General features: G+C 35.0%; 1 protein-coding gene and 1 pseudogene across 3 annotated transcripts; one reads left to right on the top strand and one right to left on the bottom strand.

Annotated features, from left to right (window-relative positions):
- Window positions 1–4,519: 4,519 nt before the first annotated feature.
- Window positions 4,520–7,308, bottom strand: LOC107934744 (DNA-3-methyladenine glycosylase 1). Of its 3 annotated transcripts, none has more exons than XM_041083124.1 (6): window positions 6,765–7,225; window positions 6,310–6,367; window positions 6,130–6,213; window positions 5,871–6,012; window positions 5,633–5,784; window positions 4,520–5,061 (listed from the first exon to the last, which is right to left on the bottom strand). In XM_041083124.1, the coding sequence occupies exons 1-6, from the start codon at window positions 7,156–7,158 to the stop codon at window positions 4,842–4,844; spliced, it is 1,050 nt and encodes a 349-aa protein (XP_040939058.1). In that variant the 5' UTR covers window positions 7,159–7,225; the 3' UTR covers window positions 4,520–4,841. The 3 variants fall into 3 exon arrangements, with proteins under 3 accessions (XP_040939058.1, XP_040939060.1, XP_016722734.2); XM_041083126.1 differs by lacking the exon at window positions 4,520–5,061 and adding an exon at window positions 5,324–5,554; XM_016867245.2 differs by lacking the exon at window positions 4,520–5,061 and having other exon boundaries at window positions 5,324–5,784; window positions 6,765–7,308.
- Window positions 7,309–10,576: 3,268 nt separating this feature from the next.
- On the top strand, window positions 10,577–12,431 carry LOC107934739 (UDP-glycosyltransferase 89A2-like; annotated as a pseudogene).
- The last annotated feature ends 6,860 nt before the right edge of the window (window positions 12,432–19,291 follow it).

The raw sequence follows: 19,291 nt of genomic DNA, 5'->3' as shown, positions 1-19,291 counted from the left end.
TTATAATAATCATATTTTATATTCCATTTATAAAATAAAATCAAACCATAATGTAAAATTAAAAAGTTTTACTATTTTCTAAACTTCGATAAAAGTAGATATTCTTCTATTTTTAACTAATAGACAAAAAATTTAAATAATTGTTATAAATAATATATATTTATATATGGTCATTCATCATTTATAAAACCATGCATAATGATGAATGACCATGATAAGTATATTGGCAAAATAATTAATGAAAAAGTAAAACATATAGTCATAATCCTATTCAAATTTGATATTTATATTTGAATTCAGGTAATATAATTTGATTACAACTATTGCTACAATTAAGCTCGACTTGTTGAACTGTGTCATGAATGTATAAAATGATGTTGTCTTTTTTAAATATTTACTCTACAAATTCAAACTAAAAAAATAACATATAAATTAATACACTCGTATAATAGATACCAATTTATTTAGTTTGCTTCTACGTATTCAAATAAATGAATGTTCATCTACGAATTTTAACTCAAAATATAACACGCAAGTCAGTGCACAAATGATTTACTACTTTATATTCCAAACTAGTCATGACAATGGTCAAGCATATATGTATGTATATATATATTTAAAAATGAAGGAACTGGAGTAGTATAGTAGTTGGAAAGAGATTGGGTTTTATATAGAGGTCAACATCAACAAAGTTACAATCATGGGTGCAACCCAAAGTTCATAAACATTCAGGTTTTGATGAAGTAATTGTAGCTAGCAGATTTAGCCTTTCCACCTAAGATTGTAATCATGAGCAGCAGCAGCTGCTTAATTTGACCATAAAGTTATATATAACAATTTAGTGTAAAATTAAAAGCTTACCGAACTGTTGTGGACAATTTGGACATGGCAAGGCAAACCCTAATCTCTTGCTGCCATTTGTTTTTTGTTTTTTTGCAATGGGGGGGTTTATTGGTATTATATTATTAGTATATTCACATTGATTGTAGTTGAAGGTAAAATGATAAATGAGGAGAGAGAAGGTGAGGGGCAGGCAAAAAGTGGGGGAGGGGGAAGGGGGGAGGCTTTGGTAGGTTGTTTGTCGTCCCCAATATCATTGAAGCAAAATGATGGTTACATTTGGTGGAAGATTAACTTTAGGGAACAATTCATCAGCATGTGCAAGAAAAAGGGGATTCAATGATCCTTATTTGCATCTCACTTTTCTGACCATCTTTTTGGATAATTTATGTTTCTTTTGCTTCCACCACCAAACTAACTGATCACCATAAATGTTTTTGTTAGGATTTCGACTCGATTAAGCAACGAACAAGAAAATAGCAGAATAAATTGAGAAATTAAACACACAAATTTAACGTGGAAAAACCCCTCCAAAGAGGATAAAAAACCACGGGCAAAGATAATTTTATTATAATGGCAAAAGAACGAAGAGTACAAAAGATAGAGATAAAAACTAAACCCCGAAAACCCGAAAATAAAGAACCCACAAAACGTAAACACAAAATTCTCTAAATGTGTTATGAGTTCTAATCTCTAATGGTTGTTTTCTAAGGTTGTAAAAGAGCCTATTTATAGGCTAAATCCATAAGTCAAATAATAGTAAAATAATCTAAACTAATCAGTGTTTGATTGAAACAAGTAAACAGAGTTTAACTGAAAGACTATTTTTCAAATTTGACTGAAAATAGGAGTCATATTTAACAAATCTCCACCTTGACTCATATTTCCACAACGCCATCTTTGCCAAAGCCCGCCACGAGCCTATCTTGAACTATGCAGGGAATTAACTGAGTCGAATTTGTGCTTAGAAACTGGAAGACTTCTAGCCTTCGACTTGTACACTGCCAAATCAAAACTAACCCGGGTCTGATTTTCACGAACACAGTGCCCTAACTTTTCAAAACCTGCATCTAAAAGAGAACCTCTCTTCAACGAAACAGTCATACCTTTTCCCTCCTATGACCAAGTTGCCTCCGCTCTAAACAAGTTGACTTCAACTCCGTAACGGACGAGGGACGTCCAATTTCACCGGTCACTGTATAACCTTCCAGAATATAAAGACTGCCGGTTCTTTTACCTTTTAACAAAACGAGAGCTCCACGAGATACTTTAATACCGCTCGACTCGATGTTGATTTTGCATCCTTTCAAGTCTAAAATACTTAAGGAGATGAGATTCTTTCGTAAATCAGGTACATATCTGACATCTGAGAGTGTCCTAATCGTCCCATCGTGCATCTTAATTTTAACAGTACCGATACCAATTACCTTACTAGATGAATCGTTTCCCATGCGCACAACTCCACCTTCAATCGAACTGTATGTGGAGAACCATTCTCTATTGGGACACATGTGGAAAGAACATCCTGAATCTAGGATCCACTCGGACGTGAGCTTGGTGTTATCACTTGTTGACACTAACAAGAAATCATCCCCATTTTCATCGGCCAAATTAGCACCAGCTACATCTTCCTCGTTACTCTCAGCAGCTTTTTTATTTCGCAGTTTATAACAATCTGCTTTGACGTGACCTAACTTTTTACAATAGTGACACCTTTTATCTCGTTTCTTTGATGCTACCAAAACGGAAGCTTGCCTATCTGTCTTGCTATCCAAATGAAGCTCATTGTCGAGTTTGTCTCTACTCAACAAATGACCCTTCACATCTTCGAACGAGAGTTTGTCTATGCCATAAATCAGGGTCTCCCTGAAAGACTTGTATGAAGGGGGTAAAGAGCACAATAATAGCATAGCCTGATCTTCATCGTCAATATGAACCTCAACATTCTTTAAATCATTTAAAAGAGTAATGAATTGACTGATGTGATCTCTAAGAAGCTCACCTTCGTTCATGCGAAACGTAAATAGATGTTGTTTCAACACTAAACGGTTAGCCAGAGACTTAGTCGCATAAAGAGTTTCTAACCTTTTTCACAAGGCAGATGAGGTCTTCTCCATCAATACCTCCTGCAATACCGTATTTGTGAGGCACAACTGGATTGCAGATAAAGCCTTTTCCTCAAGCTCTTCCCATTCTGTTTTATTTAGATTCTCAGGCTTTTTCCCGATAACAACCTTTTTCAAGCCTGGTTGAACTAGAATTGCCATCATCCGAACTTGCCACAGATTGAAATTTGTCTCACCATCGAACTTCTCAATTTCAAACCTTGTTGTTGCCATCTCTGAATGGGCTGATCTATGAAAATTGAACTAGCTCTGATACCACTTGTTAGGATTTCGACCCGATTAAGCAACGAACAAGAAAATAGCAGAATAAATTGAGAAATTGAACACACAAATTTAACGTGGAAAAACCCCTCCAAAGAGGATAAAAAACCACGGGCAAAGATAATTTTATTATAATGGCAAAAGAACGAAGAGTACCAAAGATGGAGATAAAAACTAAACCCCGAAAATCTGAAAATAAAGAACCCACAAAACGTAAACACAAAATTCTCTAAATGTGTTATGAGTTCTAATCTCTAATGGTTGTTTTCTAAGGTTGTAAAAGAGCCTATTTATAGGCTAAATTCATAAGTCAAATAATAGTAAAATAATCTAAACTAATCAGTGTTTGATTGAAACAAGTAAACAGAGTTTAACTGAAAGACTATTTTTCAAATTTGACTGAAAATAGGAGTCATATTTAACAGTTTTAAATTAGTATCCACGTCCAACACCTACATAACCCCATATCTCAGCAACATAACAATTTTTGGGAAGATAATATTATTGGGGTAGATGTTCGAGTAACATAATAACTTGGGGTTTAGGTGAAGTATTTCAGTCATGGAGATAAACATGAATTCCATAAATTGAGTCTAAATGGCTCTTTAGTATGGGATAAAAGTGGAGGAAGCTAGCACTTAACATTAATAATTGATTTTAGAGTCTAATTTGTGTTGCATTTGAAAATCTAAAGTAAATTATGAGGTATGGTGCAGTGAATATTACTCATCTCTTCTCTTAATCATGTGGTCGGCGTTTGATTTCACTCATGAGAATGAAACACATTTCGTGACCAATTGTTTATCTCTTCGAAAAATATCGTGATGAGAAAATTAGTCACTATTACGGACAATGAATGCCTTAATTACCACAACAAAAAGAATCTAAAGTAATATCATATTAGTTCTAACTTAAGTTGTTTTTAGATTTCACCACAGCTATGGTGAGATGGAATTTAAGAATATATTTTTATTTATCATTTTTCAGATCAAAAGGTGAGAGGTGAAGTATTTTTTAAATTTACAAAATAATGAAGCAAAAATTTTCTATTTATTAATATTATTATATAAAATATATATTTTGATTTTTGTAATAATTTAATAAATATATAATAAAAGTTATATGAATTAATAATACAAATTTAGTATATATTTTATTTTTTAATGTAAAAAATATATTTTTAATTATTTATTTATATATAAGTTTAATCAAATATCTTTAATGGTAATTTTAATTATTATCTAACTATTACCACGGTTGAATCCAAACATATTTTTTATCGCTATATTATTCAATCTTACTATTACATTAATTTTACCGACTATTTTTAATCTCACCGGAACTCTTAAACCAGCGGTTTCATGCAACTTATTTTTAAGAACCGGATGAGTAGCAAAAGCTGGGCCGGTTTTACATGTATACCATTTGATTTTAAACAACTTGTCACCCAATATTAGCACTGAGATGAATCAACCCCATGATCCAGCTTGGGAATTGAGACCTAATCCATATATTATTGTGGGAACTCCAATTTGACAAAGCGTGATTAGTTAAAACAAGGAGCCCATATAAGCTGCCTGCATATATTCCAGGGGATTGAGACTTTCAGCAGATTCATGGCAAACACACATTAACAATGTTGAGGTAAAGAATAATTGGATTTTGCAGGTAGTTGGAATTAAACCGCCGGTGCAGGCCGCAGGGAAATCCATGGATTTTGCAGGCCATTGGGCCTTCAGGGCAAAATGAAACCAGTTGAAGTTTCAAGGTGGATGGTTGATTTGCGTTCCTCACACTCTTGACTGATGATGGAGACACGCGTACTGATGCCCACCTGTTTACTCATATGTGCAAAGTGTTTAAATCAATAAAACAAGTAAGTTTTGGTTAATGATTGGCTCCCATATATTAACACTACATTTCATCTACCAAACCCTCCCAACTACCCGCGGATATAGACTGAAACAGGTTTACCATGTAATCCTTTCAATTATTCTAGTGTTGTTAGGACATCAATTCCATCATATCTATACTCAGAGATACCAATATGAGGTTTGGATATAATACGTATATGTTTATATACTTGTGGGATCATGTGATCTTATAATTACAACCCAAGGTTTCTATTTCACTTGATATATATGTATACAAAACAATCGTATTATATAAAGCTATCTTTACAGGCCAATTTATACATGAAGAGCTTAGTTTGTGTTTGAGTAAGAGCAAAAAGGACGATGGAAAAAGATAAAGAATTAGGGTTAGCAGAGAAATGAAGTTAAATGTGCCTCCATGGTCTTTCAGCTAGGCTTACACATTCACTGTATCTGAAACAATCAACCAGATGATCGATGGTCAACCCTGCTGCTTGCATGAATGAATACACAATCACTGGCCCAACAAACCTGAATCCATGCTTCACTAAGTCCTTGCTAATGGCTTCCGCTTTTGGAGTTCTAAGTGGAACATTTCTGGGGTATTTGTATTTGTTGATGGTTGGTTTATAATTCACATATCCCCACATGAAGCTGCTGAAGGATCCATATTGCCTCACTATCTGTATTTTCATCCCCAAAATTCATTCACTTTTAGTTCCGGAAAATGAATACCAGAATGAATTAAAATGTTGCGTGTAGAACTTGCCTTGAGTATGCACTTGGCGTTGTCTACTATGCACCTTACTCTACTCTCTGCCAACATCATTGCTTTGTTTGATGATATCTCATGGATTTCCTTATCCCCCATTTTAGCAACAATTTCAGGATCAAAACCCAAGAAGGATTCTCTACATGATTTAAGAAAAAAAAATAGGTAACTGCAAGCTTTAGTTCAGTGTTCATACCAAAAAGAAAAAGAAAAAGAAAAGTTGCAGTATGTATCTGCAAATTGAAGAACATTGCACCTGTATAGATCTTTCCTTTTCAAAATCTCTGTCCAATTATAATCCATCAGCATACCAGACAGTGCAAGCAGCTCGAACAATTTGCTGTTTGATTGATATGTCAGTTGAAGATGTCAATAAAAACATTAGTTGATTAGATGTCTGAAATTTGATGTTAATGAATTGGAACTTAAAACTTACTTGTCATCATAAACAGGAACACCCCATTGTTCATCGTGAAATGATATGTAAACCTTATCTGTATCAAAAACTTTTCTTAGTTTCTTTGGCATCAAGTTATTAACAGCTTCTTCCATCCTTTTTACTCTTTCTTTTTCTTCTCTTTGTTTTATTTCTATCTGTTACTAAAGCAACTACTTTGACACTGTAAATATCATATATCTTATTATTATTAAACATGAATTTTAATGCACTAATGAAAAGAAAATTCTGGCCATCCAACACATTGATTCTGAAATGTAATAAAATAGTTTAAATGAGGTTGATTACTGTGTCTTGGATGTGGTAAAAATTAATTAAGGAAGACAAAGATTGAAGATCTGCTATCAAACTTTAACACTAAAAACCAACGACCATTATTAGTATTCAGAGTTGTGTTGAGAATCCCGACAATGTTGCCGTGTGAAGAAACTTACCACTGTTCTTTGTAACCCAATGGCACCTCCTCACTTCACCATTGCCAGGAGGATCCTGCTGCTGCTGCTGGTGATGATGGACATGAGTTTTGACAACCATGGGGAACTCTCTTCGCTCACGGTGAGGAGCAATCAAGCTAAGTGCCAATGAAATCTTTTGTTCCAAGGGAGTGCTGGAATGGTCTGTAAGAGATGAATCATTGGAGTTTTGTGACAAAGACAAGGACAAGGATGATAACGATAAAGATGAAGAGGTTCTTTGAAGCCCAATCGGGTAGATTTTCTTCAGATGTTTAGATAAACAGCCACTTTCTTTCTCTTTGGAACATGATCTCTTCTTCTCTAATACATGTCTCCTTACCATATTTGTTTTAGACATGTTTGAGAACAACATGGACTTGTTTCTATGGGGTTTTTTTTTTTGTGTGTGTGTGTGTTTCCTCTCTACTTTGATGTCGGTAGATGTAAAAGTTTGGGGTTTATATATGTATATTATGTGAAGGAATGTAATGTCGGCCATTCCTAAGCTGGTGAAATGTGAATTTCATGTGAATATTATCCAAGTTTTTGGCTCCCTATTTTGTAAGCAAAACAAATAACAAGGGATCAATTTTTTATTTTTATTTTTGATACTAGACAGATTTTAGATATTAATTTAGTCTTTGTTTTACAATAAAAACAAATATTAAGATTTTATTGAAAAAAATTCAAATAATATTAGTTATACGCCTTAGCTAAACTGATTAATATTGAGTTAATAAAAATTACATGCAAAATTTGTGTCAAACAGCTGTTTTAAATGTCATCAGTGTGTGTCCGGTAACTTAGTTCATGTCTTTAGTTTGTTCCAAATTTTAATATTTGGATTATTCATTGATTTTGTTATATTACTGATCATGCTAATTAATATGAAAGATAATGAGTACTAAAGAATAATTTGCTTTTTTTTTTCACATAATTATACTCATTGTTTTAAAGTTTTAAATATATTTAGAAGATTAAAAGATATAAATAATTAGATCAAATAAAATAACTTAAAAATGTTCATATAAACCATTTTAGGAATAAAATTATATTGTGAAGGGTCTATTTTAGGTGAAATGACAATGGCATGATGAAAGAAGAGATATATTAATTAGGGTTTTTTTTAGTTGCAGTGGGTTTTTCTGAATAGCAAAGAGGAATGGGGTCCAAATGTATATAAATTCTTAACTTGCACTCCTTATAACCCCTCTCCAGGTTGAGGCAAACCTCTGGTCTGCATAGACAAAGATATCTCATCCTTAACACACAATATCCAAGAACTTTTATTTTGTTGATATCTTTCTAGAAAAAGAAAAATCAGCGGCACCAACCATCAACAAATTTGAGATGAGTTGAATGATGGTGTCCAAATATCAATCTTTGTCGGCAAATTTAAAGCCAAACCAAACAAACATGTAAAAGAAGAAAAGAAAATAATAACATAAAGAAGACAGGCTCTTCCCAGCTTCTCTAACATTAACTGCTTACACCCATCAACTTCATTCCATATTCATTTTCCTTTTCTCAAACTTTGGATTTTTATACTCCCATCCTTTTATTTGCTTCTCATAAATTCAGTTTTTTGCCTTTTTCTGAAAATTCTACATTTGTTTTCTCTTTATTGCTTAGATCATGAGCATCTTCTGAAATAAACAAATTTATTTTATACTCAAGGGTAAATTTTTCATGATTTTATTATTTGATTGTTAAATGTGAGTTGAATAGATCTTCTTTAAAAGCTTAAATATATATTTGATCTCTTAACTTTGTTAAATGATTTGCATATATATATATATATGATTAAGTAAAGAAAAAGGAGAGGAGCTAATTAGCCTAAAGGAATCATCTAGCCAATACACTACATATTTAGGTTATGTCCCTTTGTCATATTTCAAGTAAGAGGCTTCCCATAACTACATATTCATGTTTAAAGGGACTTGTATCCTTAAAAAAGAAGTTTGCTAAACTTATCTAATTTCATAATCAATTAAGTTTAAGTTTTAGATTTTCAATAGTAAAAAGTTAGATTAACTCACAAATTACTCAAGTTAAGGATTATAAGAAAATGATTGTATGAAACTGTAATTCATCGTCATCCTTATAATTTTTTAGCATTTTTAATTAAGTTTGAATTTTTTTAAGAAAAAAAATCTTATTCATCATTCTCCTACTCAAAAAAATAAAAATAATATGAAATTATAGTTGATATAATACTTGAATTGATTCAATCAATCTCTTAAATTCAAACATGATTAATGTAATTTATAAACCCAAATACTTTTTAGTTACAGTCTTAATCTAAAACCCATGTGGGAGTCAAGAAATTAAAGTTGGATTGGATGTATCCAACAGATAGCCCATTAGAGAAGCAATGGGACCATGGAGGGAGGCAGTTGTAAGCCCATTTGGACACAAGTTCTATCAAATAAAACTCTAATCTTTCCTGCAAATTAACAAACACCATCATGCCATAATTCACATTAGAGATATTCATAGGTTGGATCAAGTTGGGTTTAGGTTAGGTCTAAACATGATATTAACATATTTCATATTTTTTAAGCCTGGTCTAACTTGAAATATGAGTATAAAATTTTGCTCAAATCCATCCATATTTGGAAAAAATTAACCCAAACCTATTTAGTCCTGTCTATATTATTATTACTTTTTTTAATATATATATTATATTATTTTAATATTTAATAATTTTTTATATTTTATTATTTATTAAAAATTTTCAATCATCTTAACATTATTTTGATGTTTACATTAGAGTGCTATTATGTATTTAATATAAATTTGTTTTTTAATGTAAATTACATAATATAATTTATTATAAACTTAAAAATAAGTTAAGTACTTTAGATTTTTAAGCTCGAGCTTGATTCATATTTTAAATAAGTTTAATTTTTTTTTTGCTTAAACTCATTTTCAAATCTACCTTCAAACTTAGATAGATAGTCTAATTTATGAATAGGTGAAATTTACATTGGCACGCAAGCTAACTTCAGACCCCTTTCTTTCATTATGTTTTAAGTATTGATTGATTCTTTATTATTAAATGAACAAACCTAATAGGAATATCCAATTAATTTCAAATTTTAAAATGAACTTAAAATTCGAACCTTTTTAACCAGACAAAGATATGGAGGACACAGTTTCTTTAAACATAGCCAATTCTTTTTTTTTTCTTCACCGGTGGAGAAGGCTAATGCCCAACATAGCAAAATTTCCTTTTTCTTTGAACTTTACTCTGTCAAATCAAAAAATAAATTATGGAAAATTCATAACACTCCCGACTAATTTACTAATAAATGTCAAAAAAAAATTATGTAATTAGGTCAATTTTAAGAAAAATTGTAAAGAGAAAACGTTTTAAATAAGACGCATTGTTAGCAAAAGCATTAAAAGAGCGTCCAGTTAAAAGCATTTTTAATACCATGTCAATTGAAAACGCTTCTAGGTGGACACATTTTCGGTGCTTTTGATGATAATGCATCCTATTTGAAGGGTTTTCTCTCTCTAAATTTCAACATCAACCTTATTCTAAAAAATCAATCATATATCCCGAGATTTCGGGATATAATTTTTGGACCCATCTATTCAAAAAGAATAGATGAGAGAATAAATAATTTACTGAAAAATCAAATCAAACAATATTAAGAAAACAAAAAAATTAATAACGAATATTTCATTCCCGTCTAGTAAATTGAGTTTCAATTATAAATCCAATTCAAATTTTCAATTTGAATATATAATTGGTGTAAATACAATATTTTAAAATTTTGAAATAAATAATTTTTATTTAACGTCTCAAAAAATTATTACAAAATAAATAATTAAAAAGCTAAAACCCTAAACACTAAACTTAAATTCATATTTTAATCGCCAAAAACCTTAACTCTAAACCCCAATAACCCTAAAAAAATCTATTCCCCGTAATTTTTCTTAAAATCAACCTATTCACATTTTTTTCACTGTCCACACTACCGCCACAAATTGGCAACAAAAATCTCACTCCTGGCTAGCCTACCATCGACAAAAGTTGTAATAATAAAGCAGGCAGTTCCTTCAACTCACCGGCATCCATCCTCCAGTCTTTCAACTCACCATGTCAACCACCATTAACAACTGTCATATCTTGCTATTCCCCTTCCTAGCGCAAGGCCACATGCTCCCGCTCCTCCACCTAGCCCACCGCCTCTCCCTCCACGGCCTAACCATCACCATCATTATCACCCCAAAAAACCTCACTTACCTTTCCTCCCTTCTTTCCTCTCACCCTTCTTCCATCATTTCCCTCATCCTCCCTTTCCCTTCTCACCCTTCCATCCCTCCCGGAGTCGAAAACGTCAAAGACCTCGGCCACTCTGGTAACCTCCCTATGCTAACCTTTCTTTCCAAACTTCACGACCCTTTACTCCATTAGTTCAACTCTCACCCCGACCCACCCATTGCCATCATCTCTGATTTCTTCCTTGGTTGGACGCTACACCTTGCCCACCAATTAAACATATCCAGACTCGTTTTTTTTCCTTTCCGGTGCTTTTTTGGCTGCTATAGACGATTATGTATGGAACAATATTGAACAACTTAAAACTTTGGAGCAGGTTGAGCTTTCTGCTTTGCCTGGTTCCCATGTTTTTAAATCCAATCATTTGCCTTCTTTGTTTCGTTTGTATAAAAAATCTGATCCTGACTGGGAGTTCATCAAGGATCTCAAGCTTGCAAATACCAAGAATTGGGGTTGCGTTTTCAATTCTTTTGACGCATTTGAAGGCGAGTACATGGATTATCTGAAGAAAAAATTGAGCCACGATTGGATTTTCGGGGTTGGTCCACTAAACTTGCCAGGTCCGGAAAATTTGGGTTCTGAGTCTGATCTGAATGAGCGACTACTGACTTGTCTTGACGAATGCCCCAAAGCGTCTGTTGTTTATGTTTGATTTGGGAGTCAAAAGCTGTTGAAAATGGAACAAATGGAAGCTTTGGCTCTTGGGCTTGAAAAGAGTGGCACCCGATTTGTTTGGGTCGTGAAAACGGGTTCGACCCAAGCACGAGAAGACGAGTTTGAAAATGTACCAGATGGGTTTGAAGAGCGGGTGGCGAGTCGGGGTTTGGTGATAAGGGAATGGGCACCGCAGGTGTCGATACTGAATCACGAGGCGGTGGGTGGGTTTCTGAGTCATTGTGGGTGGAACTCGGTGTTGGAAGGGATAGTGGGTGGGGTGGTGATACTGGCATGGCCTATGGAAGCTGACCAATTAGTGAATACGAGGCTGCTGGTGGAGGATATGGGGGTGGGAGTGAGGGTGTGTAAGGGTGCTGGGTCAGTTCCTGAGGCGGGTGAGTTGAGCCGTGTGATTGGTGAGTCAATGAGCAAGGCGGGTGGGTTGAAAGATAAGGCTAAAAAATTGAAGGAAAAAACATTGGAAGCGGTGAGTAAGGAGGGAAGCTCCGTCCAGGATATGGGTGGGCTGGTGGGCGAATTGCGTAAACTTAAACCCTTAAAATCCAGGATACAAGTGTGAACTGAAAACGCATCATTTGATCAAACTTCCTTAGAATTGATAACCTATTTTACTTAATAAAATCTTATTGTTCTCTACTAGTATTTTTAATAAGATAAAATAGTTTTATTATTAATTCTAGAAAGGATTCCTCGTATATTTTATTTTCGTATTTAATCTGTTTCTTATTTTATGTTTATATTTAATTAATTTTATAATATTATTCTTATAAAAAAAACAAATAAAAACCCATCAGCAATCTTGCTTGCAATATATCCTATTATAAAATCACCAATTACATAACGGATAAAAGGAGATGTGGAAGTAGATAATATTTAGTAAAAGTAAATGAAAAGTTTTTACAAAGAGAGGATGTTGAATGAAAAGTAAAAAGAAAGATTTCTAAAATATTTTTTGATGCCTTATTCAGGCTTCCTCTATTTTTATTTATAAGAGAATTCTTAAACTCTATTTTATTTTTTTTGAATCCCGCACAATGTTTCTGATAAATATAATATCTCATTAATGATAAATTAATGGTTATTTCTACATAATTTTCCTTTTGTCTTGTCACATCATTAATGGTTGCTTCTAGGTTGCGATCTTTTTTTGTTTGTATATGGATTGCCTTATTCTTTAAGTAACCTCTAAACTTGAATATTCCTTTCTTGGATGTTATTCTCCCACGTGGTTTCATTGTTTGGCTTTATCTTTCTTGAATATTATCTATATTCATTAACTCTATTTCATCTAGATGTAATGAATCTGTTAACAGTCTTGGTGAGTTCCAAATCTTCCACATGTTCTTGATTTCTTCTATTATGTGTGATGGAAAATCATCTATCTCCATGTCAGCTACCTTTTTTAATAGTTGCACAGATTCTTCATCTCTGTTTTTTTGGATGTTTCCAGTTTCATATGCCAATATTCTTCTTCCATCAGTCTGGAGTCTATGAGTCATTTGCTGAAGTAAATATTGAGTTTTTGTCATTAAATTTATCCCTGCTTGGATTTGATAATAACTGGGATTATTATAACACTTGTCAATATTTTTTGTCAAGTATCCTTTTGTCTTATTTGACTGCTGAAAGTTTGAGACTTCCAATCATTATTTGAATAATTTAAATTTGATATGGCTCATAAAATTTTTCTTTTTCAGCAATACCAATAAGATTGATTATTTCAAGATAAAAACAATAATAAAAGTCATCTTCATTTATTATGCTTAATAATATAGACTTAATAGATGCAGGGAAATTTTTTAATAGATGAAAAGAAAAAATTTGAACTATTATTTCTTTAACAGAACCCCATCCAATACTGTTTATATCAAATGGTTCATGATCCAGTCTAAATTTTATAGTAGGAAAATTTTCATCTAAATCATTTGTAAAAACATAAGCTTGTAGAAAATATTCTGAAAAAGCTTTTTGAAATTGAGCTTACTGTCTGCAAATAGCTCCATTTATTTTTGTAAAATTTTCCACTGGTAAAATTTTTCAAACTTTATTATATAAACATAACCTATATATTTTATTCATAATAGATGTAACGCCCCAATTTTCGGGAATTCTGTGAATGTTGGCATAGGTTTAATTATGTTAGTGGGCCTCTAGAAGGCCCAAGCTTAAGATAAAACCCGGCAATTTTAGTTAATTTTTGTTCCATAAGAAAAAGGGGTTGAAATTATGAAATAGAACCTATGTGAAAATGTTTGAAAATGCTATAGGCTAAATTGAAGTGGCCAAATAAATAGGAGTGCAAAATAGGAGGATTTGCATGACAAACCTCCCATTTTACATGAAGTGGCCAGCCATCATGTTGTTGTAGACAATATGAGCACTTGATATCCATAATTCATGGTACAAATTGATAATGGGTTAGGTAAATGTTCCATGATAATGGATTAGGTAAATATTCCATGATAATGGGTTAGGTAAATGTTCCATGATAATGGTTTAGGTAAATGTTCCATGATGGGCATTTCATGTCTTTTGTATTAAAGAATTAAATGGATGAAATATGAAATTTTATTAAAAGAAAAAGGGGTGAAAAGAACAAAGTTTTGTCCATCTTTGTTCATCATAGCCGAAAGTTAGAGAAGAGAAAGGAGAGGAGAAAGCTCTTGAATGTTCGGTCACTTAGGGAAGAAAATTGAAGGTAAGTTCATGGTAGTTTGCTTCTATCTTGATGTTCATGAGTTCTTCTTGATTCTACCTTAACTCTTGAAGCATATTTTGGTTTTTAGTTGTGTTGTGAGCATTTAGTCATGAATTAAAATGAAGGAAATGGTTGTTGTTTCATGTTCTTTTGATGAAAAATGGAAGATAGGTGAAGTTGGTCCAAACAAATGAGCATGCATGTGCCTTAGATGCTAAGGGGAAAAATCGGCTAACATGTTGTGCTTTAAAATGATGAAATGGAGATTATACTTAAGTAAAATCATAGATATGTGATGATTGATTGGTGATATACATGTTTAAATAACAAGCATGCAAGTTAGGTGTGAAAGAGGGATTTGGTAATAAATCTGCTTGGGATAGCAGCAGTAACGTGACTTTGGAAAATCACCATAAATTGTGGGAGATGTGTTAGAAGCTGCATAAATTATGTAATTAAAGCTTAATGAGTCTAGTTTCAAATGGAATAAACGAGAACATATTTTGAATTCTGTACAATGAGAAATTTGATTCGTAATGAAGAGTGGTTAGATTAGTCAAACAGTGAAACATGGGAAACTTTAAGAAAAATCTGGTATTGATTGGCCATACCAAAAATTCTGAAAATTTTATGGATAGAAGATATATGAGTCTATTTTCAGGGAAAATTAACGACACTTGATTTGGAGTTTCGTAGCTCCAGTTATAAATAATTTAGTGACTGTTGCTCAAGAAGACAGCTTGCAGTGAAATTATGATTATGTGGTAAACATTGACAAAAATTTGTTAATGAGTTACTTATTGTTTTCTTATAAGCTTACTATGATCTGTAGGTGTGGTTGGCCGAATATTGTAAGGGGTTAATACGTAGTTTGTATTTGAATAGTTAGATTAACGTGTTAGTAATCCAATTGTAGGCGGTTCGTGTGTGGATCTCGTCAGCATATCGTCGCAAACAGGTGTGTAACTGACACCCTCTCATAGACTAGATTGGCAAAAGTCGAAAAACCGAAATGCCGAAAAGTCGGTATTTTGGGAATTTGCGAGTGTGAGAATGCTCGTAAGATAGTTGGGTTTGTATATTTGGTAATCTAAAGTAATAAACTGCAGGACGCGCGATTTCGTACATTTTGATAATTTAGGCTTAATGGGCCAAAGGTCGGGTTCATGGGTCAACGGGCCCAATTCGGTAAGTATGCGCGGTAAGTGTTCTGATAGTACGTAAATAGTTAGGATATGCATGAAAACCCTAAAAGCAGCTAAATTACTATAATACCCCTATGTATGGAAAATTACTGTTATACCCCTAGGTGCAAAATTACCGTTATACCCCTAGGGTTAATTTTGACTGAAAAGCATGACGATCTGATTCTGTATGATGTATGCCATGATTATATATCTGTTGCATGGGGACATGGGTTATATTATGGAGGAAGCGTCCTGGTGGCTATGCTACAATTATCTGATCTGGTGGCTCTGCCACATATATCTGTTCTGGTGGCTATGCAACGATTATCTGATCTGGTGGCTCTGCCACATATATCTGTTCTGGTGGCTCTGCCACAATATCTGTATCTGGTGACTTCGTCACAATATCTGGCAGCCTCGCTACAATTTCTGTGGTGTTTAGCGGTTGGGTAGGTCGAGTAGTCTCCCCACATGGTGTAAGGCTGGTACGGGGGTGTTATGGATGAATCTGGGTTGGGTTTCTGCATAAACATGTAATATCTGTTCTGTTCTGTTATGGGCCTATAGGCTTCATTCTGAAATATGTTCTGGGCTAAGGCTAACTTATTCTGTTTCTATGGTTTGAGCTGATATAGGCTATGGTTGGGTTAATTTACACACTGAGTTTCCCCAAACTCATCCCTTTTATTTTCATCCATACAGGTAATCCCCAACCATAGTGGGCTTGGAGCTGTGAGGGAATTCGGAGTGGCCACCCGTTCTGAAAGTTTGATTTTCTTCTGGTGAACTGGACATCCTTTTATTTACGTTTGAAGTTTTGGGTTTTTAAATGTAATAAGGCCACTTAATTATTTTTGATGGTTTTAATATGTATTACTAAGATAGGTATTACTTATTTTAACCGTTGAAATTGGATAGCTTTAGGGCGCGTTTTCAAAAAAAAAACAACAATTGATTTCAAAATAACACGACAACAAGCAAAGCTTCCGCAATGAAAGTATTTTCCAAAATTAATCACTTTTCCTAAAAATGACTTAATCAAATCGGTTTCCTAGAAATATCCATGAAGTTAATGTGTGGCAATGGCGGTATGCATGTCTAGGATTGGATCCGAAGGAAGCTTGGTACTTAAGCAGTCCGATGGACTCACCACCTCTTTTCCGGTTTCCTACCTGGTGCACAACTTCCATTCACTTTAACCTATAATGAAATTATATTTTAAAACACTAAGTAAGTTTTTCTGGATCAACAATATAAAATGTCTTGAACGCTTCGATATGGCATGCCGGATCTGGTCATAACGTCTAGGCCGGGTTTGGGGTGCTACATTTAGTGGTATCAGAGCCTAGGTTGCAACAACTTGGCTGTGGAATGGGTTTATAAAAACAAAGATTTTCGAAATCGAAAATTTTATAAAGAATGCGAAAAACTCGATTTTCAAAATTTAGATATTTAGAATATGGAATTCCGAATCTCCGGCTCAAGTCTGTAAGTATTCTGAATTTTTCTGAATATTTTCCTGAATTATCTGTCTGTACTGAAACCTTATTAGGATACTCTAGATAGGATGATACTGAAACCATAGGAAAATCTGATAAGAGACTGAAACTGTAGCTAGACTTCGATTCTGCGAAAACAAACTCTGAACTACTGTCTGATTCATAAAACATCTGTAATAAACACTGGAATATTAATTGATGCATAAAATTCGTAATCAAGATAATACGATATGAGTACAAGAGGCCGTGGACGGAGCCGAGGAAGTGCTCGAGCGAGATCTTCGTCTTCGAGACATATACCGGCGGTGGATGTACCGGTACCACCGGTAACAGAGGTAGAGTCTCATGACTGCGGTGCCGAGGATGATGCCCTGTCACAGGCAATGCTTCGTATTCTGGAAAGGGTTACCGGGGTAAGTACGGGCAATGGAGTTCGGGGATCTATTTCTAAACGACTTCGGGCTAACGGAGCGGAGATCTTTAAGGGCGTGTCTGGTATAGCCCCGAATGTGGCGGAATATTGGTTGGAGGCCACAGAACGGATTATGGACGACTTGGACTGCTCTGTGGAGCAGAAGCTGAAGGGAGCCGTATCGTTGCTGCGGGACGAGGCCTATCAGTGGTGGATCACTGTGAGAGAAGGGATCCCAGCTGATAGGGTAACTTGGGAACTGTTTAAAACGGCCTTTAAAGGGAAGTATGTTGGGGCGAGTTATGTGGACGCCCGTAGAAAGGAATTCTTGAATCTGGTGCAAGGAGGTAAAACAGTTGCTGAGTACGAGGCCGAGTTTATGAGGCTGAGCCGGTATACCGTGGGCATAGTCGCTACGGAATATGAACGAAGTGTGCGCTTCGAGGATGGTCTTAAAGATGATTTTAGGGTGTTGATTGCTCCGTAGAGGGAGCGGGACTTTGCGGTTTTGGTAGAGAAAGCTAAGATAGCTGAAGAGGTAAAGCGTGCTGAAAAGCAGAATCGGGAGAAGGATCGGAACCGTTTTCGGAGGGATTCAGGACCCTCGGGTGGTGCTAATAGGAATGTTAAGAGAGCAAGAGTGGAGGAACCAGTTCGAGCAGTGCCGATGAATGTTGTTAGACCACAAATTTGTGGAGACTGTGGTAAGGTACATTTGAGCGAGTGTAGGAAACGTTCCGGTGCTTGTTTCCGATGCGGATCTATGGAGCATAGAGTTAAGGACTGTCCTCAGAGAGCTGATCAGATTCAAGTTGCTCAACCCGTAAGAGGTGGACCAGAACCACCGAGAGGACATGGACAACGTAGGGGCAAAAATAGAAATGGTCGAGGACGAGGGGCACCTGGTAAGGTTGCTGGGAATGTTGAAGCTCGACAGCCACCATTGGTGTATGTAGCTCACCGTCGAGAAGAGGGCGATGCACCCGATGTTATAACTGGTACGTTTTTGGTTTTTAGCATGCCGTATACTGCTTTGGTGGATATTGGATCTACTCATTCCTATGTTGCATGTGCCATATCTGGGTTGTTGGGTGTGCACTCTGAGAAGATGGTGAGTGGGGTATCTGTGTTAAGTCCTTTAGGTCATTCGCTTAGGGTAGACAAACTATATAAGGACGTACCCTTAGAAACTCAAGGCAAGGTTTTCCCTGGAGATCTGATAGAGTTACTGTTCGGAGAGTTTGACCTCATTCTGGGAATGGACTGGCTTGTTAAGTATAAGGCGACTCTGGATTGTGCTGCTAAACGAATGGTGTTAAGGACCACAAAGGATGAGGAGGTTATGGTATAGGTGAGCGAAGGGATTATTTGTCCAATGTGGTGTCGGCTTTAAGAGCCGAAAAGTGGATTCGGAAAGGTTGTGAGGCCTATTTGGCATTTGTAAGTCAGTCAGAAGAGGAGGGACTGACAGTGGATAAGGTTAAGACCGTAAAGGAGTTCCAAGATGTTTTTCCGGAGGAGCTTCTAGGATTGCCTCCGAACCGAGAAGTTGAGTTTGAAATAGATTTGTTGCCTGGAACGGCACCCGTGTCCATCACACCGTATAGGATGGCACCGAAGGAGTTAATGGAGTTAAAGGCTTAAATTCAAGAGTTGTTGGATAGGGGCTTCATTAGGCTAAGCGTGTCTCCATGAGGAGCACCGGTGCTATTCGTGAAAAAAAGGATGGTACGATGCG

Source organism: Gossypium hirsutum, chromosome A12 (genome assembly GCF_007990345.1).
Source record: "Gossypium hirsutum isolate 1008001.06 chromosome A12, Gossypium_hirsutum_v2.1, whole genome shotgun sequence".
NCBI classification, from domain to species: Eukaryota; Viridiplantae; Streptophyta; class Magnoliopsida; order Malvales; family Malvaceae; genus Gossypium; species Gossypium hirsutum.
The sequence above is the reverse complement of the archived record's forward strand: the minus strand, read 5'-3'. Positions and strand labels throughout refer to the sequence as shown.

Coding starts and splice junctions, on each gene's coding strand:
- LOC107934744 (XM_016867245.2), bottom strand. CDS start 7,284: ATGGCCGACATTACATTCCTTCACATAATATACATATATAAACCCCAA. Junction 6,214..6,309: donor GTTCCTGTTTATGATGACAA/GTAAGTTTTAAG, acceptor TCAATCAAACAG/CAAATTGTTCGAGCTGCTTG. Junction 5,785..5,870: donor ACGCCAAGTGCATACTCAAG/GCAAGTTCTACA, acceptor ATGAAAATACAG/ATAGTGAGGCAATATGGATC.